Source organism: Malania oleifera, chromosome 8 (assembly GCF_029873635.1).
Source record: "Malania oleifera isolate guangnan ecotype guangnan chromosome 8, ASM2987363v1, whole genome shotgun sequence".
In the NCBI taxonomy this organism is placed as follows: Eukaryota; Viridiplantae; Streptophyta; class Magnoliopsida; order Santalales; family Ximeniaceae; genus Malania; species Malania oleifera.
The window spans coordinates 8,785,361-8,807,877 of record NC_080424.1 but is presented as its reverse complement, the minus strand read 5'-3'; the positions used below and the strand labels follow the sequence as shown (position 1 = coordinate 8,807,877).

General features: G+C 36.9%; 1 protein-coding gene and 1 non-coding gene across 2 annotated transcripts; one reads left to right on the top strand and one right to left on the bottom strand.

Annotated features, from left to right (window-relative positions):
* The first annotated feature begins 212 nt into the window (after nt 1-212).
* Nucleotides 213-286, top strand: TRNAI-UAU (transfer RNA isoleucine (anticodon UAU)). The gene has a single exon. It is a non-coding gene; the product is annotated as a tRNA-Ile (tRNA).
* A 594-nt stretch (nt 287-880) lies between these two features.
* On the bottom strand, nt 881-20,911 carry LOC131161387 (uncharacterized). The gene is made up of 3 exons (XM_058117126.1): nt 20,540-20,911; nt 8,445-8,559; nt 881-1,116 (listed from the first exon to the last, which is right to left on the bottom strand). Exons 1-3 carry the CDS (start codon nt 20,774-20,776, stop codon nt 1,043-1,045), a joined length of 426 nt encoding a protein of 141 aa, XP_057973109.1. The 5' UTR covers nt 20,777-20,911; the 3' UTR covers nt 881-1,042.
* Between the last annotated feature and the right edge of the window lie 1,606 nt (nt 20,912-22,517).

Genomic DNA, 22,517 nt, shown 5'->3' with positions numbered 1-22,517 from the left:
GTCCATTTATTACAGCTTTTACAAATAAAAGTGATTTTTGGTTTGAAATTTTTTTCTTTTTTTGTTTATTGAAAACTATACAACAACGAATAATCATCTCCTATCTAATGCCTATATACAACAAACGATCCACTTACCTGTCGGCATCCACCCTGCGAGGAGTGAGCTACTCAGGCTGTTTTAATATCTTTTATCAGGGAAATCGTTTGTCTGGTCCCGTAGCTCAGTTGGTTAGAGCGTTGGTCTTATGAGCCGAAGGTCGCGGGTTCGAGCCCCGCCGGGACCAAATAAACTGCCGTGCTAGGCTGCCATAGCAAACAAATTATATAGCAGTAATTACTGCGAAGTTTGTGTGCTTTAATAAAACGGTAGGGGTTTGCATTTTGTCAAACGTTGCTCTGTGCTTGTGATTCTGGTGAGTACTACTTTTCTTTTTTCTTTCTCCACAGTTGTTTCTCATTTGTTAAAATCTTGGTTAAGCATGCAGGGATTGTCACTGCTTGGTTGTTGAGAAAATTTTGAGCAAACAACATATTAAAATGTCAATCAATCTGAGATATTTGGCTTTTGTTTTGGGCATCTAATAGCTCATGCTTTGCTTTTAACCGACAAAGAAGAATGAATCTTAAGGCGGATTATTATGACTTTTACGTGATTCTCCCATCTATTCATAGAAACCCGGCTTGATATTAGCCCAAGTTGCTAAAATAGTAGGTTTTGTTTTTTCCCCTTTTCTGGGTAAAGGCTATTCCATGCCCACCATGTCTCCGGAGAACCAGGTGGTGCATCAGGTTCTGCATCCATTCTCTTCTCCCTAACTGGAAACCTCTTGTGCTGTGTATTTGTTGTAAATAAATGGCTCTTGCGGGATTCTTTCATGTATCATAACAAGTCATTGAGAATATCTGAATGTTATACAGTGTGTTCAAAATTTATTGCCTTCAGGAGAAAGTTAAGCAGGCAAAACAGTGGCTCACTAATAGATGAAGTCAAAAATAAACGTTGCATTCAAACACATTCTTCACTTATAATGCAAGATTTCTCAGCGGACACGTCGAACTTTCTCTTCCTGTCCTAACCCAAGCGATTTCTGTGCATTTGCAATACCTTCAGGATCTGAAATTTTACACACCAGATTGATTAGGTTTAGATTAAAACCTCCACCAGAAAAAAAATAAATAAATAAAATACAGAAAACTGAATAAGAGGGCTAATGCTGTTATCAATTTAATAGTCTTACAATTCTAAACATATAAGGAACAAAATACATTCAATCCCAAAGCATCTTTCCTCGGAAAAATTAAACATATGAACCCAGTATTATTACAGAGGGGAAGTGCAGACTGACAAAATCAGTTGGGCAAACTTGACATTTTATCTCACAACAATGCAAACCAAATCGGAAAAGGAAGATCTTATACAAACATTTCATTATTTATTTATTCTCGAGAGAAATTCAAGAAAAGAAAATGATCCAAGAATACAAAAGATGGTTTGAAAATTATCAAAGCCTCTACTAAAACTGGCAATCAATCACAATAATGTGGATAGAATAATGCCAAAATCCATCCTGATGAGGGAATAGAAGCTTGCATACAGATTTATTAGGAAGAAGCATAGGTGTTCTTTACTACGGGAAAACCCAATTCGCAATATATTCTCTATTTCATTAGGTTGCAGAGAAGGAAAAGAAAGGAATGGCTGAAATCATGACTATTTGGAGTTGGAAATCTATTCATTAAATTCCATATTTGAATTCTAGTCTTTGTTGAAAATTTAACTTGATTGATTGTAGAAGAGATGGCTGGCAGCCCACCTCTGTTGAATTTGCGCAGAAGTCAGCAGCAACCTCACCAAACCTCACCAACTCCAGCCACCATTGTACCTATCGTCCATCATTTGCTACATATAGATGTGTGTGTGTGTGTGTAATGTAAGGTGTGGTGTAGAGAGGGATATTAACCAATGAGAAAAGAGAATTGTATTTTGAGAATTTCTCTGTATTTTGTTTCAGATTATTTATTGAAATTCAATTGTGTTTTGCGTGCAATTGTGTGCAATCCTCACTGAGTTCAATTGCAACCATTGATTGAGTAAATTCTCTCCACCCATCAGTGGTATCAAAGCACTCAGGTTCGCTGAAATTCGCCAAACAGAGGCGAACGGATGAAAATTCAAAATTTTTTGTTAGATTTAAAGTTGTTTGAAATCCAAAATCGAGTATACCATTGTGAAATTCACGTCGAGACGAGTCCAATGGTGAAAACCGCGTCTCAAACAGAATCCAAGGGTCTACACATGCGCTCACACGCGCTAACAAACGAAACAGCGTCATCCAAACGCGCTGCACGCGCCGGCAAGAATGCTGACCGGCGTAGTCACGCACCGCACGTGCCTTCGACCAACTGACGCAATCCAACCCGAACACCCGATCCGCAACCCAACTTAGCAACCAGCAACCCGGATCCAGACCCGCAAGCACGACCCGACTCAACTGACCGACCTGCATCCACAATCCGCGGATCATCACGACACGCGGCATGTGCAAAATCTGCCACATGTCCTAACGGTAATATTTGACGTCGTTAATCTCTATTAAGTCAAATAGGCCCAGTCAAACCGGTCAAGAACCTTCTTTTAGTCGGTTCAATGATTTTTAAATTGGTTCTTTGCAACCCAAAATCGGTTTCTAAAGTTTTTCGACCTTCTGAACACACTAGTGCCAAAATCGATCCTCATCACTCTTTTTGTGATATATTAAACCTGATGGCGAACTATACTACACAAGCGATGATTCCAAAGTTGACACAGAAAAACTATGACAACTGGTGTATTCAAATGAAAGCCCTACTAGGCGCTAAGGATGTCATGGACATTGTTGAAGATGGATACAAAGAAGCCCCATCAAAAGAAGTTGAAGCATCTATGTCTGATGCTCGAAGAAAGATTTTGCGAGCCGATCGAAAAAGGGATTGCAAGGTGAAGTTCATAATCTACCAAGGCCTTGATGAGGCCACGTTCGAAATCATCGCCTCCGCTAAGACATCCAAAGAAGTTTGGAACTCTCCATCAAACACTCAAAGGTGCAGACAAAGTGAAGAAAATTCATCTTCAAACATTGCGAGGTGATTTCGAATCTTTAAGAATCAAATCTACTGAATTTATTGTTAATTACTATACACAAGTTATGGTAGTATCAAATCAATTGAGAAGAAATGGGGAGACTCTCAAATACAAGAGAATTTGTGAGAATTTTGCAATCTTTGGATCCAAAATTTGATTATAGAGCTGTGACCATGGAAGAAACAAAAGATCTAGAAACCATGTCTGTAGAAAAACTTGTGGGCTCACTCCAAGCTCATGAGCAGAAAAACAACAGAAGAAGTGATGATAAGGCACTGGAGCAAGCCCTCCAAATGAAGTTGTCCCACACTACAGATAGATATGACAAAGGGGGGACGTCACAGCAAGAAAGAGGATGAAGCCGAGGATCTCGTGGAAGAAATTTGAAAATTTTGAATCCAGAGAAGACAATAGAGGCGGAAGAGGTCACATTAGAGGAGGACGCAATCAACAGAACTATGTCCCACGAGGCAGAGGACAAGGAAGAAGAAAGGGATACAATAACCACCCGAAGAAATCACGAAGTAAATGAAAATGCTAACTTTGCATAAAAGGAGAAAGCCGAAGGAGAATCATTGATGCTGATGACACACAATTCAACCCACCAGGACCAAAATGTTTGGTACCTTGACTCTAGAGCCAGCAATCACATGACTGGTAGAAAGAACCTATTTAATGAACTTGATGAAAAAGTTCAGGGAAAGAGATCATTTCTTGATCTCTTTAAAGTCCCAGTTCAAGGAAGGGAAAATGTCATAATCAAGAGGAAGGATGGAGACCATGTTTTTATCTCCAACATGTACTATGTGCCAACCATGAAGACTAATATACTTAGTCTCGAACAGCTTGTGGAAAAAGGCTATCAAATTAGCCTTAGAGATAAACAGATGGTGATAACAGACGCTCGAGGTAAGCTCGTTACTTGAGTACACATGGCAAAAAATCGAATGTTTCCGCTCGCCATTCAACATGATACTCCAAGGTGTTTGAGCACTATCATCAAAGACAAAGACTGGTTATGGCATCTCAGGTACGGACATCTGAACTTTAAAACTTACCCAACATCCACCACCCAAATGTGATCTGTGCAAGTTGTGTTCTGAGCAAGCAACACAAAAATAGCTTTGGAAAGCAAGCCGACTGGAGATCTACCATGCCGCTCCAGCTAGTACACACAGACGTGTGTGGTCCATTGAGACCGTTTTCAAATGGATAAAACAGATACTTCCTCGCCTTCATTGATGATTACAGCAGGAAGACTTGGGTCTACTTCTTGAAAAGGAAATTAGAAGTGTTCGACAAGTTCAAAGAGTTCAAAGCTCTTGTAGAGAAACAGAGTGGCTATTGCATCAAGTCACTCCGATCAGATCAAGGAGGAGAGTACAAGAATGAAGCTTTCCTGGAATTCCTTAGGCAACAAGGGATTCAAAAACAGTTCACGCCATCATACACTCCTCAATTAAACAGTGTAGCTGAGAGAAAGAACCGCACAATCCTTAACATAGCCAGAAGCATGTTAAAAGATAAGAATATGCCAAAAAGTTTTTGGGTAGAAGCAATGTCATGTGCACTCTATCTGCTTAACAGGTATCCTACGATGAGTCTTGATACAGAGACACCACATGAAGCCTGGAGTACACACAAGCCCAGTGTGAGTCATCTTAGAGTTTTAGACTCCATAACCTACGCCAAGATCCCAGAGGCAAGAAGGACAAAGTTGGAAGATAAAAAAGATAAGTGTATCTTTGTTGGATACAGCGACAGCACTATGGGATATCAACTCTACAATCTTATCAACAAAAAAGTTATTCACAGCCGGGATGTCATTTTTGAAGAAAATGAATCCTGAAAGTGGGACCAAGTTGAATCTTCCAAAGATGCATAATTAACGCTTGAAGGAGAAGATCCCATATAGAAAAGAAGCATCTATTGAGTCACAAGTTCCCGAGTTGCAAACACCTCCACACGGTTCACCACAGAGGAATGAAGCTCCATCACCAATTGAGCGTGAAATCTCAGACATTAAGCCTAGAGGAGCCCGTAATCTAGCTGATATGTATGAGACTACAAAACCTATAGAAGAATATGTTACTCTATACTATCTATTATTGACCAGTGACCCAATTAGCTTTGAGGAGGCTGACAAAGAAGAAAAATGGAGAAAAGTGATGGATGAGGAGATTCAATCCATCGAGAAAAACAAAACTTGGGAGCTGACAAATCTCCTGAAGGGTCACAAAACTACTGGTGTGAAATGGGTCTACAAGACCAAGAAGAACGCTCAAGGAGAAATCCAAAGATACAAAACAAGACTTATCGCCAAGGGCTACAGGCAAAAAGAAGAGATTAATTATGGAGAAATCTTTGCCCCAATTGCCAAGCTAAAGACTATCAGATTATTAATTTCCCTATCAGCACAAAATGAACGGAAAATTTACCAGTTGGATGTGAAATCAGCATTTCTGAACGATTTTTTGGAAGAAAAGATCTATATCGATCAGCCGCCTGGATATGTGAAGAAGAGCAAAGAAGATAGAGTGTACAAACTGAAGAAAGCACTCTATGGTTTGAAGCAGGCACCTCGTGCGTGGAACATGATGATTGATGACTATTTCCAGAAGAATTGATTTGAGAAGCGTCCCTATGAGCATGCGCTATACATGAAGATGGAGACAGATAGAAGCATACTGATTGTCTGCCTATATGTTGATGATCTGATCTTGACCGGCAACAATCCAAAGAGGTTTGCCACTTTCAAGAGGAGCCTGGTCAAAAAATTCAAAATGACGAATATTGGCCAAATGACTCATTTCCTTGGCATAAAAGTCGTGCAGAGCGAGAAGCGAATCTTCATCTCTTAGAGCCACTATGCAAAAAAAGTACTGAAGTTTGGGATGGACAAATGCAATCCTGTGACAACTCCAGTTGAAACGGGATTGGAGTTAAGAAAGAATGAGCAAAGAGATGTTGACCCCACATATTTCAAGAGTCTGGTTGGAAGCTTGAGGTATTTGACGTGCACTAGACCAAACATACTCTATGGAATTGGGCTTGTCAGCAGGTAGATGGAGACTCCTGACCAGTCCCATCTAAATGCAGCAAAGAGGATACTCCGCTATGTCAAGGGTACCATCACTGATGGTATGTTCTATTCATCAAGAGGTGATTGCAAACTTATTGGCTATTCAGATAGAGATTGGGGAAGCGATCTTGATGAAAGAAAAAGTACGATTGGATTCACATTCTTCATGAGAGCATAGTAGTTAGAGGCGCGAGGCGAGCCGAGGCGCAAAGGGTCTTTGAAGCCGAGGCGCGAGGCGCGAGGCGAAGGCGTGCGCCTCATGAAGGTGAGGCACACAATTATTAAAATGGTGTAAAATGTCTATTTGGGGTAATTGATATATGAACATATGAATATCTAGTAATATTAGAATTTAAAATGCCAAAAAATTCAATTACAAAATTGAAAATTTAGTCCAAAAGCATCAAAATTCAACATAGTTCATCATCAAAAGAAAAGAGTACAAATCAAAAAATAGTAGCTAAATTTCAATAAAAAAAATAAATATTATGTATTAATTATAATTTATAAACTCACATTAATTAAACTAAATATTACAAATTAAAAAATAGTAGCTAAATTTCAGTAAAAAGAATAAATATTATGTATTAGTTATAATTTATAAACTTGCATTAATTAAACTAAATATTTAATTAGTAATTACATATAAAGAAGAGGAGGAAAAAAAGTGGCCAAATTTCAATAAAAAGAATAAATATTATGTATTAGTTATAATTTATAAACTTACATTAATTAAACTAAATATTACAAATTTAAAAACAGTAGGTAAATTTCAGTAAAAAAAATAAATATTATGTATTAGTTATAATTTATAAGCTTTGATTAATTAAAGAAAATATTTAATTTATAAGCTTACATATTAAGAAGAAGAAAAAGAGAAGCAGCAGGCAGCACGCAACAGTCAGCAGCACGCAGGCAGCAGGAAGAAGAAGAAGAAGAAGAAGAAGAAGAGAAGCAGAAGGCAGCAGGCAGCAGGAAGAAGAAGAAGAAGAAGAAGAAGAACTCGCGAGGGCTCCTACTGGTTGGAAACGAAGTCGCGAAGGGTCGTGCTTCTTCAAAATGTCGAAAACGAACTCACGATCCTGGTTCGAAGCTCAAAGACGAAGTAGCGAAGGCTTCCGGCTGGTTCGAAGGCTCGCAGAAGGCTCCTGCTGGTTCGAATCTGCAAAACGAACTCACGAAGGGCTTCGAAGGGCCGAGAGGGGCTAGGGGCTATGTTCGTTCGAGTCCAATGAGGGCTACGGGTCTGGCTGTGGCTATTTCTCTACTTTAAATGACTAAAAATTCACAAGGCGCAACTCACTGCGCCTGTCGCACCAGTGCGCCTCGTCTTGCCTAGCGTCGCCTCTTGCAGGTCGCCTCGCCTCACCTAGTTTGAGGCGCAAGCCTCTTCGCTTCACTGCGCCTTGCGCCTGAGGCGCGCTTTTAACTACTATGCATGGGAGATACAACGTTTACATGGTTATCAAAGAAGCAACCCATCGTAACGTTGTCATCATGTGAAGCTAAGTGTGTTGCTGCCAACTCAGCTATTTGTCATGGTATATGGATCAGGAATGTATTGAAGTATCTGAGATTTCTTCAAGATAACCCCACAGAAGTCTATATCGACAACCGATCAACGATTGCACTTGCGAAGAATCCAGTTTACCATAAAAGAAGCAAACACATTGATACTCGATATCATTTCATTAGAGAGCATGTGAAAAACAAGGAAGTGGAATTGGTCTCTTGCAGGACATATGAGCAAATTGCCGACATTTTCACAAAGTCACTAAAGTATGATGTGTTTGCAAGGTTGAAGACAATGCACGAGATGACAAATCCTAGAGAGTCAAGTTTAAAGGGGGATGTTGAAAATTAAACTTGATTGGTTGCAGAAGAGATGGCCGGCAGCCCACCTCTATTGAATTTGTGCTGGAGTCGGCAACAACCTCACCAACTCCAGCAACCATTGTTGATTATAATCTTCACCTATCGTCCATCCTTTGCTATATATAGATGTGTGTGTGTGTGTGTAATGTAAGGTGTGGTGTAAAGAAGGACATTTGAGAAGAGAGAATTGTATTTTGAGAATTTCTCTGTATTTTGTTTCAGATTATTTATTGAAATTCAATTGAGTGTTTTGTGTGCAATCCTCACTAAGTTCAATCACAACCAGTGATTGAGTGAGTCCCCTCCACCCATCAGTCTTCCATGTTCATAACAATCATATGAAGAATAACATAATTGAACTTACCAAAGAACTGGGTGAAAATACGCGTGAAGAAGCTCAAGTTGCGAGAAACATTGTATGCCAAGGCAGGAGGAAGAGGTTTCACAACTGTGTCAATGCTAAAAACACGTTGAAGAAACTGTAATGCACAAAAGTAGAACACATTAAAAATAAAGCTGAGAGTTAACTTAGACAGAAAAGGCTAGAAAAAAATAAAGGAAAAGAATAAAAGAAAAAAATAAATGCAGTTGATGATTTTTACAGTAGAACCAAGTATAACATAAATGTATAATCTATTTTTTCCAAGTTACATTGAAGAGATGCATAACATGCTTTGAAAAAGAAAATTCCTTGTTTCCCAGATGCACGCTTCTAGTTAACTGCCAGCTGAGTGTTTGCCTGAGCCAGCAATGCAATTCCCATTTTCTGCTACTTTATTCATTTTCACTTGATAATAAAGAGAGAACATATTAAGGCATGGGGAGAAGTAGGCAAACATGACAGAAGGAAGCAGTGTAGTCTCGCGACGAAACTGACATGATTTTATATGGCAACAGTAACACACAAAAAAAGAGGTCCAAGTGTTAAAATGAGACCCAGTAGCAGTTATGGAGGAGTGAGTAGGACAAACTTTGTAAATTAGATAAATTTTATTTTTCTTTGAAACAAACTCAAAGCAACAAACATTTTTTTTTTTTCAATAAGAATGCAATGCTGGCTACAAGTACAAGGACACCCATGGCCTTCTTTATTAATGAATAAAACAAATGTTATATTACTCAAATTTAGAAAATGTCATCTGTAGTAGTTGAGAATACAAGAACCCAATTCCATTCACATGCAATTGTTACTCCAAATACAACACATAAACAAACACGGGATGGAAAGTGGTTGTCATTCTCCCCCCCCCCCCCCCCCCCCCCCCCCTCTTTTTTTTTTCCAAAAAACAAACCAAAGAAGGCCTTAAAAAAAAAACCAGAATAGAATGGAGATGGAACATCCTTCACCAACTGACCATATACAGAATGAAGACCAGTTTTTGGTGCCTGCCATTTTACATATCTCAATACTCAAATGTTACTAATGTGTGTGTTTTTTCTCCCCCCCCCCCCCCACCCATTTTTTTTTTTTTTTTTTTTTTAGTATGGGCCTTGGTGTATAAACAAGGCTGCTCCATTGCAACTTGGGCAGGATTGAGTTTTAGAAACAGCCTCTCTGCAGGCGAGCGGGTAAAGCTGCAATGTCCCACACACTCCACTCTCCATGAGATACCACTTTGACCTTGTGCACTAAGCTGTCTTTCTCTCTCTGTCTCTCTTTTTTTTTTTGTATTTTAGAAGTGCAAAGTTATGTTTTCTTTCAGCCTGTACAGCGTGACCACGAACAGCTGTTAACCAAATGAATCAGATGCAAGGATAAGGCTAACGAAGAAATAGTTGACATTTAAGAAGGTTCAAGAATCTACTGACCGTATCCCACCCAAGCATGTAGCTCTACAACTTATGTTGCCCAGTGAAATTGCTGTCCACTTTTTAACGTTACTAATTAGCAATGTTTAAGCTAGCCAAGTTATCGCTAGAAAAATATAAAAAATAAAAAATAAAAAAGGTTAACAAAAATAAAATAAGAAATAAAAAAGGTCAACAAAAATAAAATAAAATATTTCTCTTCTTAATAGTATTCTCCACTCTGCTTCAGGCTAAATAGTACCGGGCCTGTTATTCCCTGTCAAACACTAACTGGCTCCAAGTTAAGTTAGCAGTCGATTTGGGAGAATGGATTCCTCTTGCAAACAGGGTTTAATGGGGTCAATGCATTCCTAACCTTCTGTGTTGCCCTTCCAAATATTTAGTAGGCTATCACAATTGAAACTCATCAGCAGACTAGCTGAAGTATACAATTATTAACAGAGCTCCTTCAACAAATCATTGGTCGAGACACTTTATATTGGGGTATCCACTTTGCCTAGAATTTCAACCTTGCCATTTTGGTGGCCGCCGGTGAGATCTTCTCCTCTCCTGATTTTTTTTCCCCCTCAACTAATGGTCAGTAGAGTAGATTTTATGTTTTTGATTTGTAGGCTTAACATGCTTTTAGACTATGTGCTTTCAAGTTGTAGGCTTAATATATGCATTTTGTATTCTCTGTTATACAAAATTTTTCAAAAAGTATTATTGGCCAAGTTTTTAATTTTAATCTTGCTTGGATTCACAGGCCAAAATTTCATTTTATGTGCAACATGATGTTTGTGCAGTTTCTTTTGATTGTAGGGTGTGTTTTAGAAAATTGTGAACTGGACACAGTATAGGTTTTTAGTAGATTTTTTAGTGTCTATTTGTTTTGTTTTTTGTTTAGATTGCTTAATGTGAAAAAAGTTTGAACAAAAAAAACAAAAACAGAAAAAAACCCTCAAACTTGCACTTCGCTTGTGTAACACAAACTATCTTTGTACACAACCAGTCCCAAGTCCAGATAAAAGAGCAAGGTTGCTTTAGGTAGCTGACAACCAGCTTAAAACTTGTCAGATCCTTATATCACGAATCCTTACCAAATCCACCCAGGTCAAGGAAATAGATCGGGTCAATATAAAAGGAAGAGGGCTAAGAAGTTAGTACAAGAAACTAAGATGTACTATAGCAACTGGAATATAGGGACTCTGATGGGCAAAAGCATAGAAATAGTGGAAATAAGTTTAGAAGGAAAATTAACTTATTTTGTCTTCAAGAGACAAAAAGGGTACAGGAGAAAGTTAGAGAAATTGAAAAATCAGGATTTAAACTTTGGTATATTAGAAAAAAGAAACATAAAAGGGAGATAGGAATCATTGTAGGCAAAGACCTAAAAGATAATGTAGTAGATGTTTAAAGAATAGGGGTATAGGATCATTACAATCAAGATAGCTTTACGCCTAGAGATAGTAAATGTCATTCATGCATATGCTCCTCAAATAGGCTTCATAGAAAATCTTAAAAGAAAATTTTGGGAAGATATGAATAGTATTTTACAAGGGATACCAACGTTTGAAAAGACATTTATTGGAGCTAATTTGAATGTATACATAGGAAAGTATACTATAGGTTATGAGAGGATACATGAAGAACATGGATGTGGAGATAAAAATGAAGCTAGTGATGACATTTTAGATTTTGCCATGTCTTACGATTTGACTATATTGAATACTTACTTTATAAAAAGAGAAGAACACTTAATAACTTTCAGAAGTGAGAAAAATAAAAAAGTCAAATAAATTTCTCCTTAACTAGGAAGGGGCATCGTCTATCTTACAAGGTTTGTAAAGTTATTCGAAGTAAAAGTTTGGCTACACAACATAGAGTTCTCGCATTAGATATACATACTAAAAAATGGAAGAGAAAAAGTAACATAAACCAACACAAGAGGACTAGGTGGTGGAACTTGAAGGGAGAAAAATATAGTAAAATTCAAAGATAAAATGATCAAAGAGTTCGATTGGACAATAAGGGGTAAGGTAGATGCGAATACTATTTGAAATAAGATGGCAAACTCTATCATAAAGATAGCGAAAGAGATTCTAGATGAGTCCAAAGGATACTCGGGTAGCAAAAAAAGTTAGTGATCATGAAGTCCAAAAAGTTGTTAGGACAAAAAGAAACTAGTATAAAATACGGAAAAGTTGTTAAAATATAGAAAACGTTGAAAAGTACAAAGAGGCAAAAAAAAAAAAAAATGCAAAAAGACTATTAGTGAAGCTGAACATTGAGCTTATGATACTTTATATAATAAACTAGATACAATAGAAGGAAAAAGAGACATTTATAAACTTGCTAAAGCTAGAGAAAAAAAAAAGGCAAAGATTTAGGTAATGTAAAATGTATAAAAGACAAGAATGATAATGTTTTAACTAGAGAAGAAGACATAATATAGTGGTGATGGAGATAATTTGATAAGTTGTATAATGAAAACCAAAATGAAATATTTAACTTGGAAGTGACAAATGAGGAGAAGATTAAAAATAAGTGATTTATTCACAAAATTAAAGTCCTTGAAGTTAAGATAGCTTTAAAGAAGATGAAAAGGGAGAAATTTATACGACCAGATAACATACCAATTGAAGTTTGGAAATGTTTAGGGGATAACGAAATTATTTGGTTAACTAATCTATTCAACATTATTCCAAAAACCAAGAAAATGTCAGAAGAATGGAAGATAAGTACGTTAATACCTTTATATAAAAATAGAGGTGACATTTAGAATTATAATAACTATCACGAAGATAAGATTATGATGAAATTATGGTAAAGGTAATTGAATTAAGAATAAGACTAGAAATGTGGGTTGTAGAGAATGAATTTGAATTTATGCCTGGGAGATCGACAACAGAAGTTATTTATCTTTTAAGAAGAATAATGGAAAAAGTTTAGGAAAAAGAAAAGGAATTTTTATATGGTTTTTATTGATCTTAAGAAAGCATATCATAAGAGTACCTAGGGAAGTTCTTTGGTGGGTCCAAGAAAAGAAAGGGGTTTGCAGTAGATATACTGAGGTCATTAAGGATATGTATAATAGAGTACTAACAAGCATTAGGACAATAGGAGGGAAATCTAGGGATTTTCCAATCACAATAGGGAAGTTCTTTGGTGGGTCCAAGAAAAGAAAGGGGTTTGCAGTAGATATACTGAGGTCATTAAGGATATGTATAATAGAGTACTAACAAGCATTAGGACAATAGGAGGGAAATCTAGGGATTTTCCAATCACAATAGGTATACATCAAGGTTCTACTTTGAGTTCTTATCTTTTTACTTTAGTGATTGATGAACTCACTAAGAATATTCAAAACTAGATCCCTTGGTGTATGTTGTCTGCAATGAGTCTAAAGGTTTTAGGATAAGTAAACATAAGACAGATTATATAAAATGTAATTTTAGTAACATAAGGAATAGTGAAGAGAAGATTAAACTTGATAATCAAGAAATTAATAGCACTTATAAATTTCAATATCTTGGATCTATTATACAAGCGTAAGGAGAAATTGAAGAGGATGTAATACATTTAATTAAAGCAAATTGGGTAAAATGGAGGAGTGCATTACGCGTGTTGGGTGATTGTAGAATACCCTTAAAATTAAAAGGAAAGTTCTATAAGACGGTTATAAGGTCAGTTGTGCTTTATTGTTCAGAACGTTGGGCAATTAAGAAACAACATGTACAAAAAGTAAAAGTTGTCAAAATGTGAATCTTAAAGTGGATGAGTAGTATAACATTAAAAAATAAATTAACGAAGAGAATATATGCAATAATTTAGGTATAACAACAGTCAAAGACAAGACAAGGAAGGGATGACTTAGATGGTTTGGGCATTTGAAACACAGACCTAGCAGCGCACCTGTGAAGATGAGTGAGTTAGTTATTGTTTTAGCATGAAAAGAGATAGGTATATGCCTAATATAACGTGGAATAAGGTAGTGAGAAAGAATTTAATAACTCTTAATCTAGTAAAGGAAACTACTCTCAATCGGGGTGAATTGGCAAAAAAGGATTCATGTAACCAACCCCACCTAGTGGAACTTAAGGCTTGTTCTTCTTCTTCTTCTCTTCTTCTTCTTCTTCTTGTTGTTGTTATTGTTGTTGGGCACTTGTAAATGTGATATCAATCTATGTAGTTGCAGCCCAAGATCTGAGTTTTGAAAATAAATTTTTTTTAAAAAAATTGATATAAAAAGGAATTTTATCCTCTTTTAGACTTAGCATTTGAGGTGAGCGAGTTTAGGAACGGTGTAAAGTCTAGGATTCTGAGGATTGATATGTTGGTGTGAAATCTGAATCAAACGCTTGGGTGTCTAAAGGATTTTTGTGAAGTCAATTACCTAGGCTAGTTTATGGGTTTCTTGCTTCTCATGCATTGAATTTGAAATTAGATGACATCCACCACTAACACGACTTTCAAAACAACTTGTAAATCAAGCATACTATTTTCAAAAAAAAATTTGACTCCTAGTTGAACATATGCATTTTAACATCATCCTAGTAACTCGCACTCTCTAGTTCCAAATTAGAGTTTCACACAACCATGGTTTTCAAATTCAATTCATGCACAAGTCTTTTTTTCACCCCTGGCTTTTGAAAATAGAATTATATGCATATGTTGCTTTCACATTTTTCAATGCAGAGCCAAAGATTATTTTCTAACGATAACCTACAAATTTTTATCATCACCAATGACTTGGTACTTGCACTCCGCTTATGTAGCATTAAATGCCATTGTTATCATACACACAGTCGGTCCGAAGCCCGGATAAAGAAGTAGGGGTTGAGCTAGGTAGTTGACAACTAGCGTAAAATTTGTCAAATCCATTTTTCCTTATCTGAATCCTTACCAAGAGTTCTTTAAGGACGTCTTCTACAAGTGACGTGTTGTACTTATACCACCCGTGTGTGGCGAAAATGGAATTGGGTGAGCTAAGTCGGGGCATTCTACACGGGAAAGGGGTAAGAATTTAGTGCGAGAAACTAATATTAGACTAGCAACTTAGAATACAGGGACTCTTACGGGCAAAAGCAAGGAGATAGTGGACACAATGATAAGAAGAAAAATTAACGTTATTTTTCTTCAAGAGACCAAGTGAGTAGGGAAGAAAGCTAGAAAGCTAGAGAAATTGAAAGATTGGATTTTAAACTATGGCACACTGGAAAGGAAAAACATAAAAATAAAGTGGGAATCATTGTAGACAAAGACCTAAAAGATAATGTGGTAGACATCAACAAGAATAGGGAACAGGATTATAAAAATAAAGATAATTTTAGGCTTAAAGATAATATATGTCATTAGTATGCATGCTTCACAACTAGGATTAGCAGAAAACCTCAAAAAACAATTTTGGGAGGATTTGGATAGTGTTGTACAAGGGATACCAAGGTCTGAAAATACATTCATAGGAATTAATCTAAATGGACACATTGAAAAGGACAATGAAGGCTATGAGCAGATACATGGAGGTCATGGATATGGAGGTAAAAATTAGCTTGGCAATTCGATTTTAGATTTTTTCATGTTCTACAATTTGGTTATATTGAATACATGCTTTAAGAAAGGAGAAGAACACTTAATAACCTTCAAGAGTGGACAAAATAAAATTCAAATAGATTTTTTCTTACTAGGAGGGGGATAGTTTATCTTGTGAGGATTGTAAAGTTATTCCAGGTGAAAGACTAACTACACAACATAAAGTTCTAATAGGAGATATATGTAAAAGGAAGTGAAAGAGAAAGAACAAAATAAATCAGTGCAAGAGGACTAGGTGGAGGAGCCTGAAGGGAGAAAATATAGTAAAATTTAAAGATAAATGAAAATGATTAGAAGAGTTGGACAAGTAGAGGAGGGGGCAAAAGGATTGTTATCTTTGGAAGAAACAAGAGACCCTTCGCGCCTAGAGATTCAAGGGGTTAATATACAAGGACTGGGGCGAACCAGCCGCCCTTTTTTGTTTTCTCAACAAAGGGCCTCATCAGATAGTGGGATGTCCTCAACAAAAGGCCCTAAATGCTTTAAAGTCCCTGTGACGGAACAAAAACTTAGAAAGAAGACACATGAGAGAAATAGGATATGGTGGGGGCCTTAAGGCTTCTAAAGGCCCTTGAACATCAGGCAACTATCAACAAATCCAAGATTTGGGCATCATGTATATTGATCTAGTGCTGAATGGAAAGAGCACCAAGGTAATGATCAACAAAAGCACCACTCTCAACTTCATTGCCACTAAAGCTCGATGGATGAAATTGCATGTTGACAAGGATTTAGGAAAACTGGAGGCGGTGAATTTTGAAGCTTTATCCACCGTGAGAGTTGCCTCAAAAGTAGCTTGTCAAATGGGTCCTTGGTCAAGAACAATAGACTTTACAATAGCAACCCTTGATGATTTTGATGTGATATTGGGGATGGACTTCCTCAAGATCATTCAAGTTGTTCCAGTGCCCGCAAACTGCCTCTTGATGATGGGAGACACACCTTGTACCATGCCAATAGCCTATAATACCATAAATGAAAAGAAATTGCTCTCAGTACTCCAATTTAAGGAAGGGTTAAAGAGAAGAGAACCCTCATTCTTAGTGTTGCCAGTAAACCCAAGTGGTGAAGAACTAGTTATGTGCCCAGTTGAAATTAAGGAAGTTTTATAAGAATTTAAAGAAGTGATTGCAAATCAGTTTCCCAAGGTGTTATTACCCAGACAGCAAGTAGACCATGATATTGAACGTCTTCATGGGGTAAAATTGTCTACCCGAGCTCCTTACCATATGTCATAGCCTGAATTAGCAAAACTTCAAAGATAATTTGATCTACTAGAATTTGGGTTCATTCAACCATCGAAAGCACCTTTTGGGGCCCCTATTTTGTTCCGGAGAAATAGGGATGGGAGCTTATGATTGTGTATGGGCTATCAAGCCCTCAATAAGGTGACATTTCGGAACAAGTACCCCATCCCTTAGTTGCAAATCTCTTTGACCAGTTGAGCACTGCCAAATATTTGACCAAGCTAGATCCGAGATCAAGGTACCACCAAGTGCAATGCTGAAGGAGATGAACCAAAAACCACTTGTGTTACTCAATATGGAGCATTTATTTTCTTATATGCCTTTTGGACTAACGAATGCACCTACCACTTTTTGTGCTTTAATGAACCAGGTTCTTTGGGACTACCTCAACAAATTTTTAGTTGTCTACCTTGATGACATTGTGATGTTTAGCTAAACTCTAGTTGAAAACAAGGAACATCTATGTCAAGTCTTCCAAAAGCTCAGGGAAAATCAATTGTACCTAAGATGGGAGAAGTGTGCCTTTGCCCAAAAATGTAGCAGCTACTTAGGACATATCATTGAAGAGGGACCGATGAATAGATCCAACCAAGGTTCAAACTATTTACGGGTAGAAACCACTAACATTCATCAATGAGCTACATTTCTTCCTTGGGCTTGCCAACTACTACAGGAAGTTCATAGAGGGGCACTCCAAAAGAATTGTATCGTTGAAAGATTTGCTTAAAAAGGGACTAAAGTGGTTTGGTTGGAAGATTGTCATTCCGCATTCAATGAACTAAAGAATAAAATTACAAGGGACCACTCTTCCGTGAAGCCATTTGAAGTCCAATCAAATTCGTCTAATTTTGCACTAGAAATAGTTCTTTCGCAAGAAGATCATCGGATTGCCTTCAAAATTCGAAAATTAATTAGTGTGAAATGGAACCATACAGCCCAAGAGAAGGAACTCCTAATCGCGGTACATTGCCTTCGAGTTTGGAGACAGTATCTCTTCGGTCCCAATATATGGTAAAGACGAATAATGTGACTATCACCCACTTCTTACCTCAACCAAGGTTAACTTCGAATCAAGCCAGAGCAATTAAAAGACTTTGATTTCTACTTCAAATATAAGGTGGGGAAAACAAATCAAATGGCAGACCCCTTGAGCAAAAAAACAAAACTAGCTTCACGGAAATTGATAAGCCAATTATCAACTAGTAGGCTACCGTATCCATGAAAGACCTTATTAGAAAATACATGGTAGAAAACCAGCAAGCCAGGGCATTGGTGAAATTAGTTGAAGAAAGGAAAATCCGACAATTTTGGATGGAAGATGATCTCTTCATGACAAAGGGGCAGCAACTATATGTGGCTAAATCTGAGAACTTACGAAAGGTATTATTGAAAAAGAGTCATGACACTTTATGGGCAAGACACCTAGTATAGCAACAAACTCATGCCCTAATCAAACAAAGATACTATTAGCCACAAATGGAAGATGATGTGATGAGATACAAAAATTGGTTTGATTTATTAGCAAAACAAAGTTGAGGAAGAGGACTATAGGATTGTTAGAGCCTTTGTCAATACCGACAAGGCCGTGGGAGAGTGTTTCTTTAGATTTCATTATCTCCTTGTCAAAAGTGGAAGACCACAATACAATTTTGGTAGTGATCGATTCATTCTCGAAGAATGCAACATTCGTGCCCGTTTCAAAACCTTATGGAGAAACAAACAGGTTCACTATTCTTCAAGCATGCGTTGAAATACTAGGGAGTCCCAGAGAGCCTTATTAGCAATCAAGATGTAAGACTCACTGGCGAATATTCAAGCAAACTCTTTCGCTTAATGGGGTCAAACCTCAATCTCTCCACAAGCTACCACCTGCAGACAGACAGTCGGGTATAATGCTTTAATAGGATGTAGGAAGAACACTTATAGAGCTTTGTGAACACTAACCAGAAAAAATCGGTTTTACTATTGGATATAGCACAATTTCTATTTTAATTCTATGAAATCTTCTTTATCTAACAAAAGCCCTTTTAAGATTGTGACAATGCAACAATTGGCCTGTCCACACACCCCTAATGATCCACATAGTGGAAATTGCCTAAAAAGTGTACCAGTTTGCAAAGAATTGATGCAGAATGTAGAAGAAAGTCGAGCTCATTTGGAAAAAGCTTTGAAGCATATGAAGAAAGGGGCAAACAAAGGGCAACATCCACAAAAATTTGAAGTTGGGGGCCTTGTGCAAGTGAAAGTGCCACAAAAAACATTTTGGCTCCTTTACAATAAGGAAAAAAAGACTCTTACAAAGGTATGAAGGTCCAATCAAGATGATAGAAAAAGTCGAACATGCATCTTATTGAATTGAACAACCAAAGTGGGTGAAAAGCCATAGATGATCGGTCCACCCTGTATTCTACGTCAGTTAAAGTCATTCCTTGCAAATGAAGAAGATCCTAGCCGACAGAATTCAAGGAAACCAACCATTTCTAGAAAGAAGATTACAACCAGATGTTGAAGAGATCCTTGTAGACAAAGTCATCAATGAAAAAGGTCATCAACAACAGCAATAACTGGTCAAACGAAAGAGTTCAAAGAAGAAGGAAATAGTTGGGAGAAGACTGAAGACCTCTAGCATGCCTCACAAAAAATTCAAGACTTCCTAAACTCCCAAACGGTGGCAACACAACCAAAAGATTAAAGACCTCTTACAGCAGATCAACGAGGAAGTCAATAAAATGAGTGGGGAAGAATGTTAGGGGGCCAACAATTGAACTGTTTGTGTTAATGCTTGTACTATTGCATTCTTGAATGAATAAAATAAATAGATCATTTTATCATTGTGCCTTACTATATATGTATGACTTTGATGCACTTTGTTGATCTATGGATGCCTACTACTTTAATGACTCTTGCCTATATAAATTGTCGTTGTCTTTAATATAAGTCTCACTATTACCACTTCGGTTGAGGAACTTATGTAATGCTCGTGTCTGCAAACTTGAATGGGTGAACATTGGCTGACTTGATTAGGGGAGATCACTCGACGAGTGTTGCATGGCCCTCGTTAGTGTCGATACTTGTGGGCCCATAACACAATGCAAGCAACATGGAAGCCTTTAAGGAGACACGAGTCTCACACTCTCCCAGTTGGGTCCACATGAGAGTAATTGAAATGACTTAGTGAGTAACAAGAACTCAAGATGAAAGTATGGGCATATGGTTATATGAAACTAAATCTAAAACAATCCATTCATCTGGTTATGGAATATACCCTAATAGAGAGTTCCAATCCAAGAATCATGAAATTCTTGTTCTTTTTAGTGACTATTTGGCCAATTTCCTTTTATGCGGAAGAAGAAAACAATAGCTCTTTCAAAGTGGACTACACTGCCCATTCATTCTCCAAGTTATCGTCCAAATGGACAATCTAGTATTTACGAACGCCAAATAAGAGTACATAACAGCAAGCCCTCATTATTTACTATATCAGAAAGTGCAGAAAATCATATAAATGCATAAAAACCCATGAACGAAATTAAACGTTTGACATTTTTTTTCTTTTTTGATAGGCCAAAGCACAACATTTGATATGAGTTTCAATTCAAAATGAACACAAACACACACGTCAAACGGGTGCGAGCATAAGATTATTTAAGAGAGGCAGTGAAAGTAACCAAGAAATTGGGAAATTGGATAATAAAAAGCGCACGCGCGCACACACACACACACACACACACACTCACGTAAACAGCTCTAGATAATTAATTTCAGTCCGCATCAACAAATAAGAACGTACTCAAGCCGTGAGAGAGAGGGAGAGAGAGAGAGAGAGAGAGACCTGGAAGTTACGCTGGAAGCTGTAACGGAGTTCGGGGTCGATCTCGGAAGGGGAATCATCATCGGTGAGGGGTTTTGAAGAGGATTTAGAGACAGACTTCTTGCGGGGAACGTACATGGTGGGGGTGGTCCCTGGTTGGTTAGTGGCCTTGAGCTTCGCGTCTTGGAATTTCTCCGACTGCTGGTTTCCTTCCCCTCTCCATGGTGCAGACGACAACAGCTCCTTCTTCTTCGCCATATCCAATTCTCCGCCCTTTAGTCTCTCCTCACTTCACTCCTAGGAGATAAAATTCCTGGCCGACCCGACTTGGTGCGGTTTTGGGTGGAAATGCCTAACCGACCCGGTTGAACTAAGCGGTTCACAACTCGCTCCAAAATGCCAAAAGACGATTTCCCCAAAAGAAAAAAAAAAAAAAAACTCATTAATTATAAAATAATATATTAAATATTTAGACCCGATAAATTAATATGAGACCTACATTATTAGAGCTCACACATCATTACTCCCCTTTATATGGCCTTGGATCCACATCATAAAAATTGACACCAAATTTTGGCATCCATATCAAAATATGTCACTTGCTCCAAATACTAATATTGGATCTTAAAATTGGTACACCTTAGTGCTATTGGTAGTTCTTGAGAAGTAACAGTAAAGGTTACTTGGATATAATTTAGACTTGACGTATTCATGTTTGAGTATTTAATAAAGTTTTAAGATAGAATTTGATTCACTCGCATCACTTAGTTATCTTATTAAGATTTGATTTATTTATTAAACTAGTCTCGATAAATCAATTTTAATTTTGTTATTTCAAACTTTTTATTATTTATTGATGAGCTAAACATTAAGCTTAAGATTGCATTAATGTAAATCAACAAACATCTTGTTTATTTGTAACCATAGAATTTTGATTTGTGCCTAATTAGTGTTGATTGTATAGAAAAAACAAAGTGCTAGTGTGAAAGTATGACCAAGGAAAGACCAACTAGGTGTGATGGGCATGCCATACTAGCAGACATTATTGATAACCAAAATAACAAACACAATTATATAAATTAATTCCTTTTAATAAAAATTAGTGATTAAATGATCATTTCTTAAATTAGCAAAGAAGTCATAAAAACATTTAAAAAAAAAAAAAACTAGTGGAACAAAGATGTGCAATGAAACATCTAAGAGAATAGGTTTAGGCACCATAGGATCGTCATTGAAGAAATTTCATTGTTCTTTTTGTAAGTTGAAATATATATTGGCTCAAGTCATTCTAATATATATATATATATACATAAATTGGTGTTCTTTATAAAAGACCTAAACAAAAGTTATGGAAGCTTTAACAAGTAATATGCCAAAACGAAGAGGTTTCAGTGAACATAGAAAAGACCCATGATAGTTGCACCAATAAAAAATATTAAAGTGTTATCGTTGCATCCTAAACTAGGGGTCGTTTAGAATTGTCTTAACTCATATAGCAACTGAACAAGTGAAAAATGAGATAATGGGTCTTTAAGATTCAACAGATTTTTCACTAACTTACTTTTTTCCTAGTCTTGGTCTCATCACCAAATAAGGTTCAAGAGTATGATTATGTAAAAGAAATATATCAATGCTTCTTATACACCCTTCCCATAAACAATACCTGAATTAGTCAACAAGTATCTTTTTAAATTTAACTAAACAAGACTCTTAACTTTTTCTTATTTTCTTAATCATCAACCTTCAATAAATTGATAAGCCAATTCAAATACTACATTAACATTGCACACAAATTAAAATATGTACCCATGTACAAATGCATGCTAGCTATTAATAGTCAAACCTAGTATGCATGCTTGCACTAATTTATGTGCAAACAATCATGAACTTCATATATAAGTCATGCACAAATATACATTTTCTCCTACAATTTTCTTATTCGCGTGCATACATACATAAATGTGTCCATGCATCCAAACATATATACCATTTATACATA

Excerpts from the sequence above, each read along its gene's own strand:
- LOC131161387 (XM_058117126.1), bottom strand. The coding sequence starts at position 20,776 with ATGGCGAAGAAGAAGGAGCTGTTGTCGTCTGCACCATGGAGAGGGGAA. Across the intron at positions 8,560-20,539 it reads GCTTCCAGCGTAACTTCCAG|TTTCTTCAACGTGTTTTTAG; the intron begins GTCTCTCTCTCT and ends TGTGCATTACAG. Across the intron at positions 1,117-8,444 it reads TATTTTCACCCAGTTCTTTG|ATCCTGAAGGTATTGCAAAT; the intron begins GTAAGTTCAATT and ends GTAAAATTTCAG.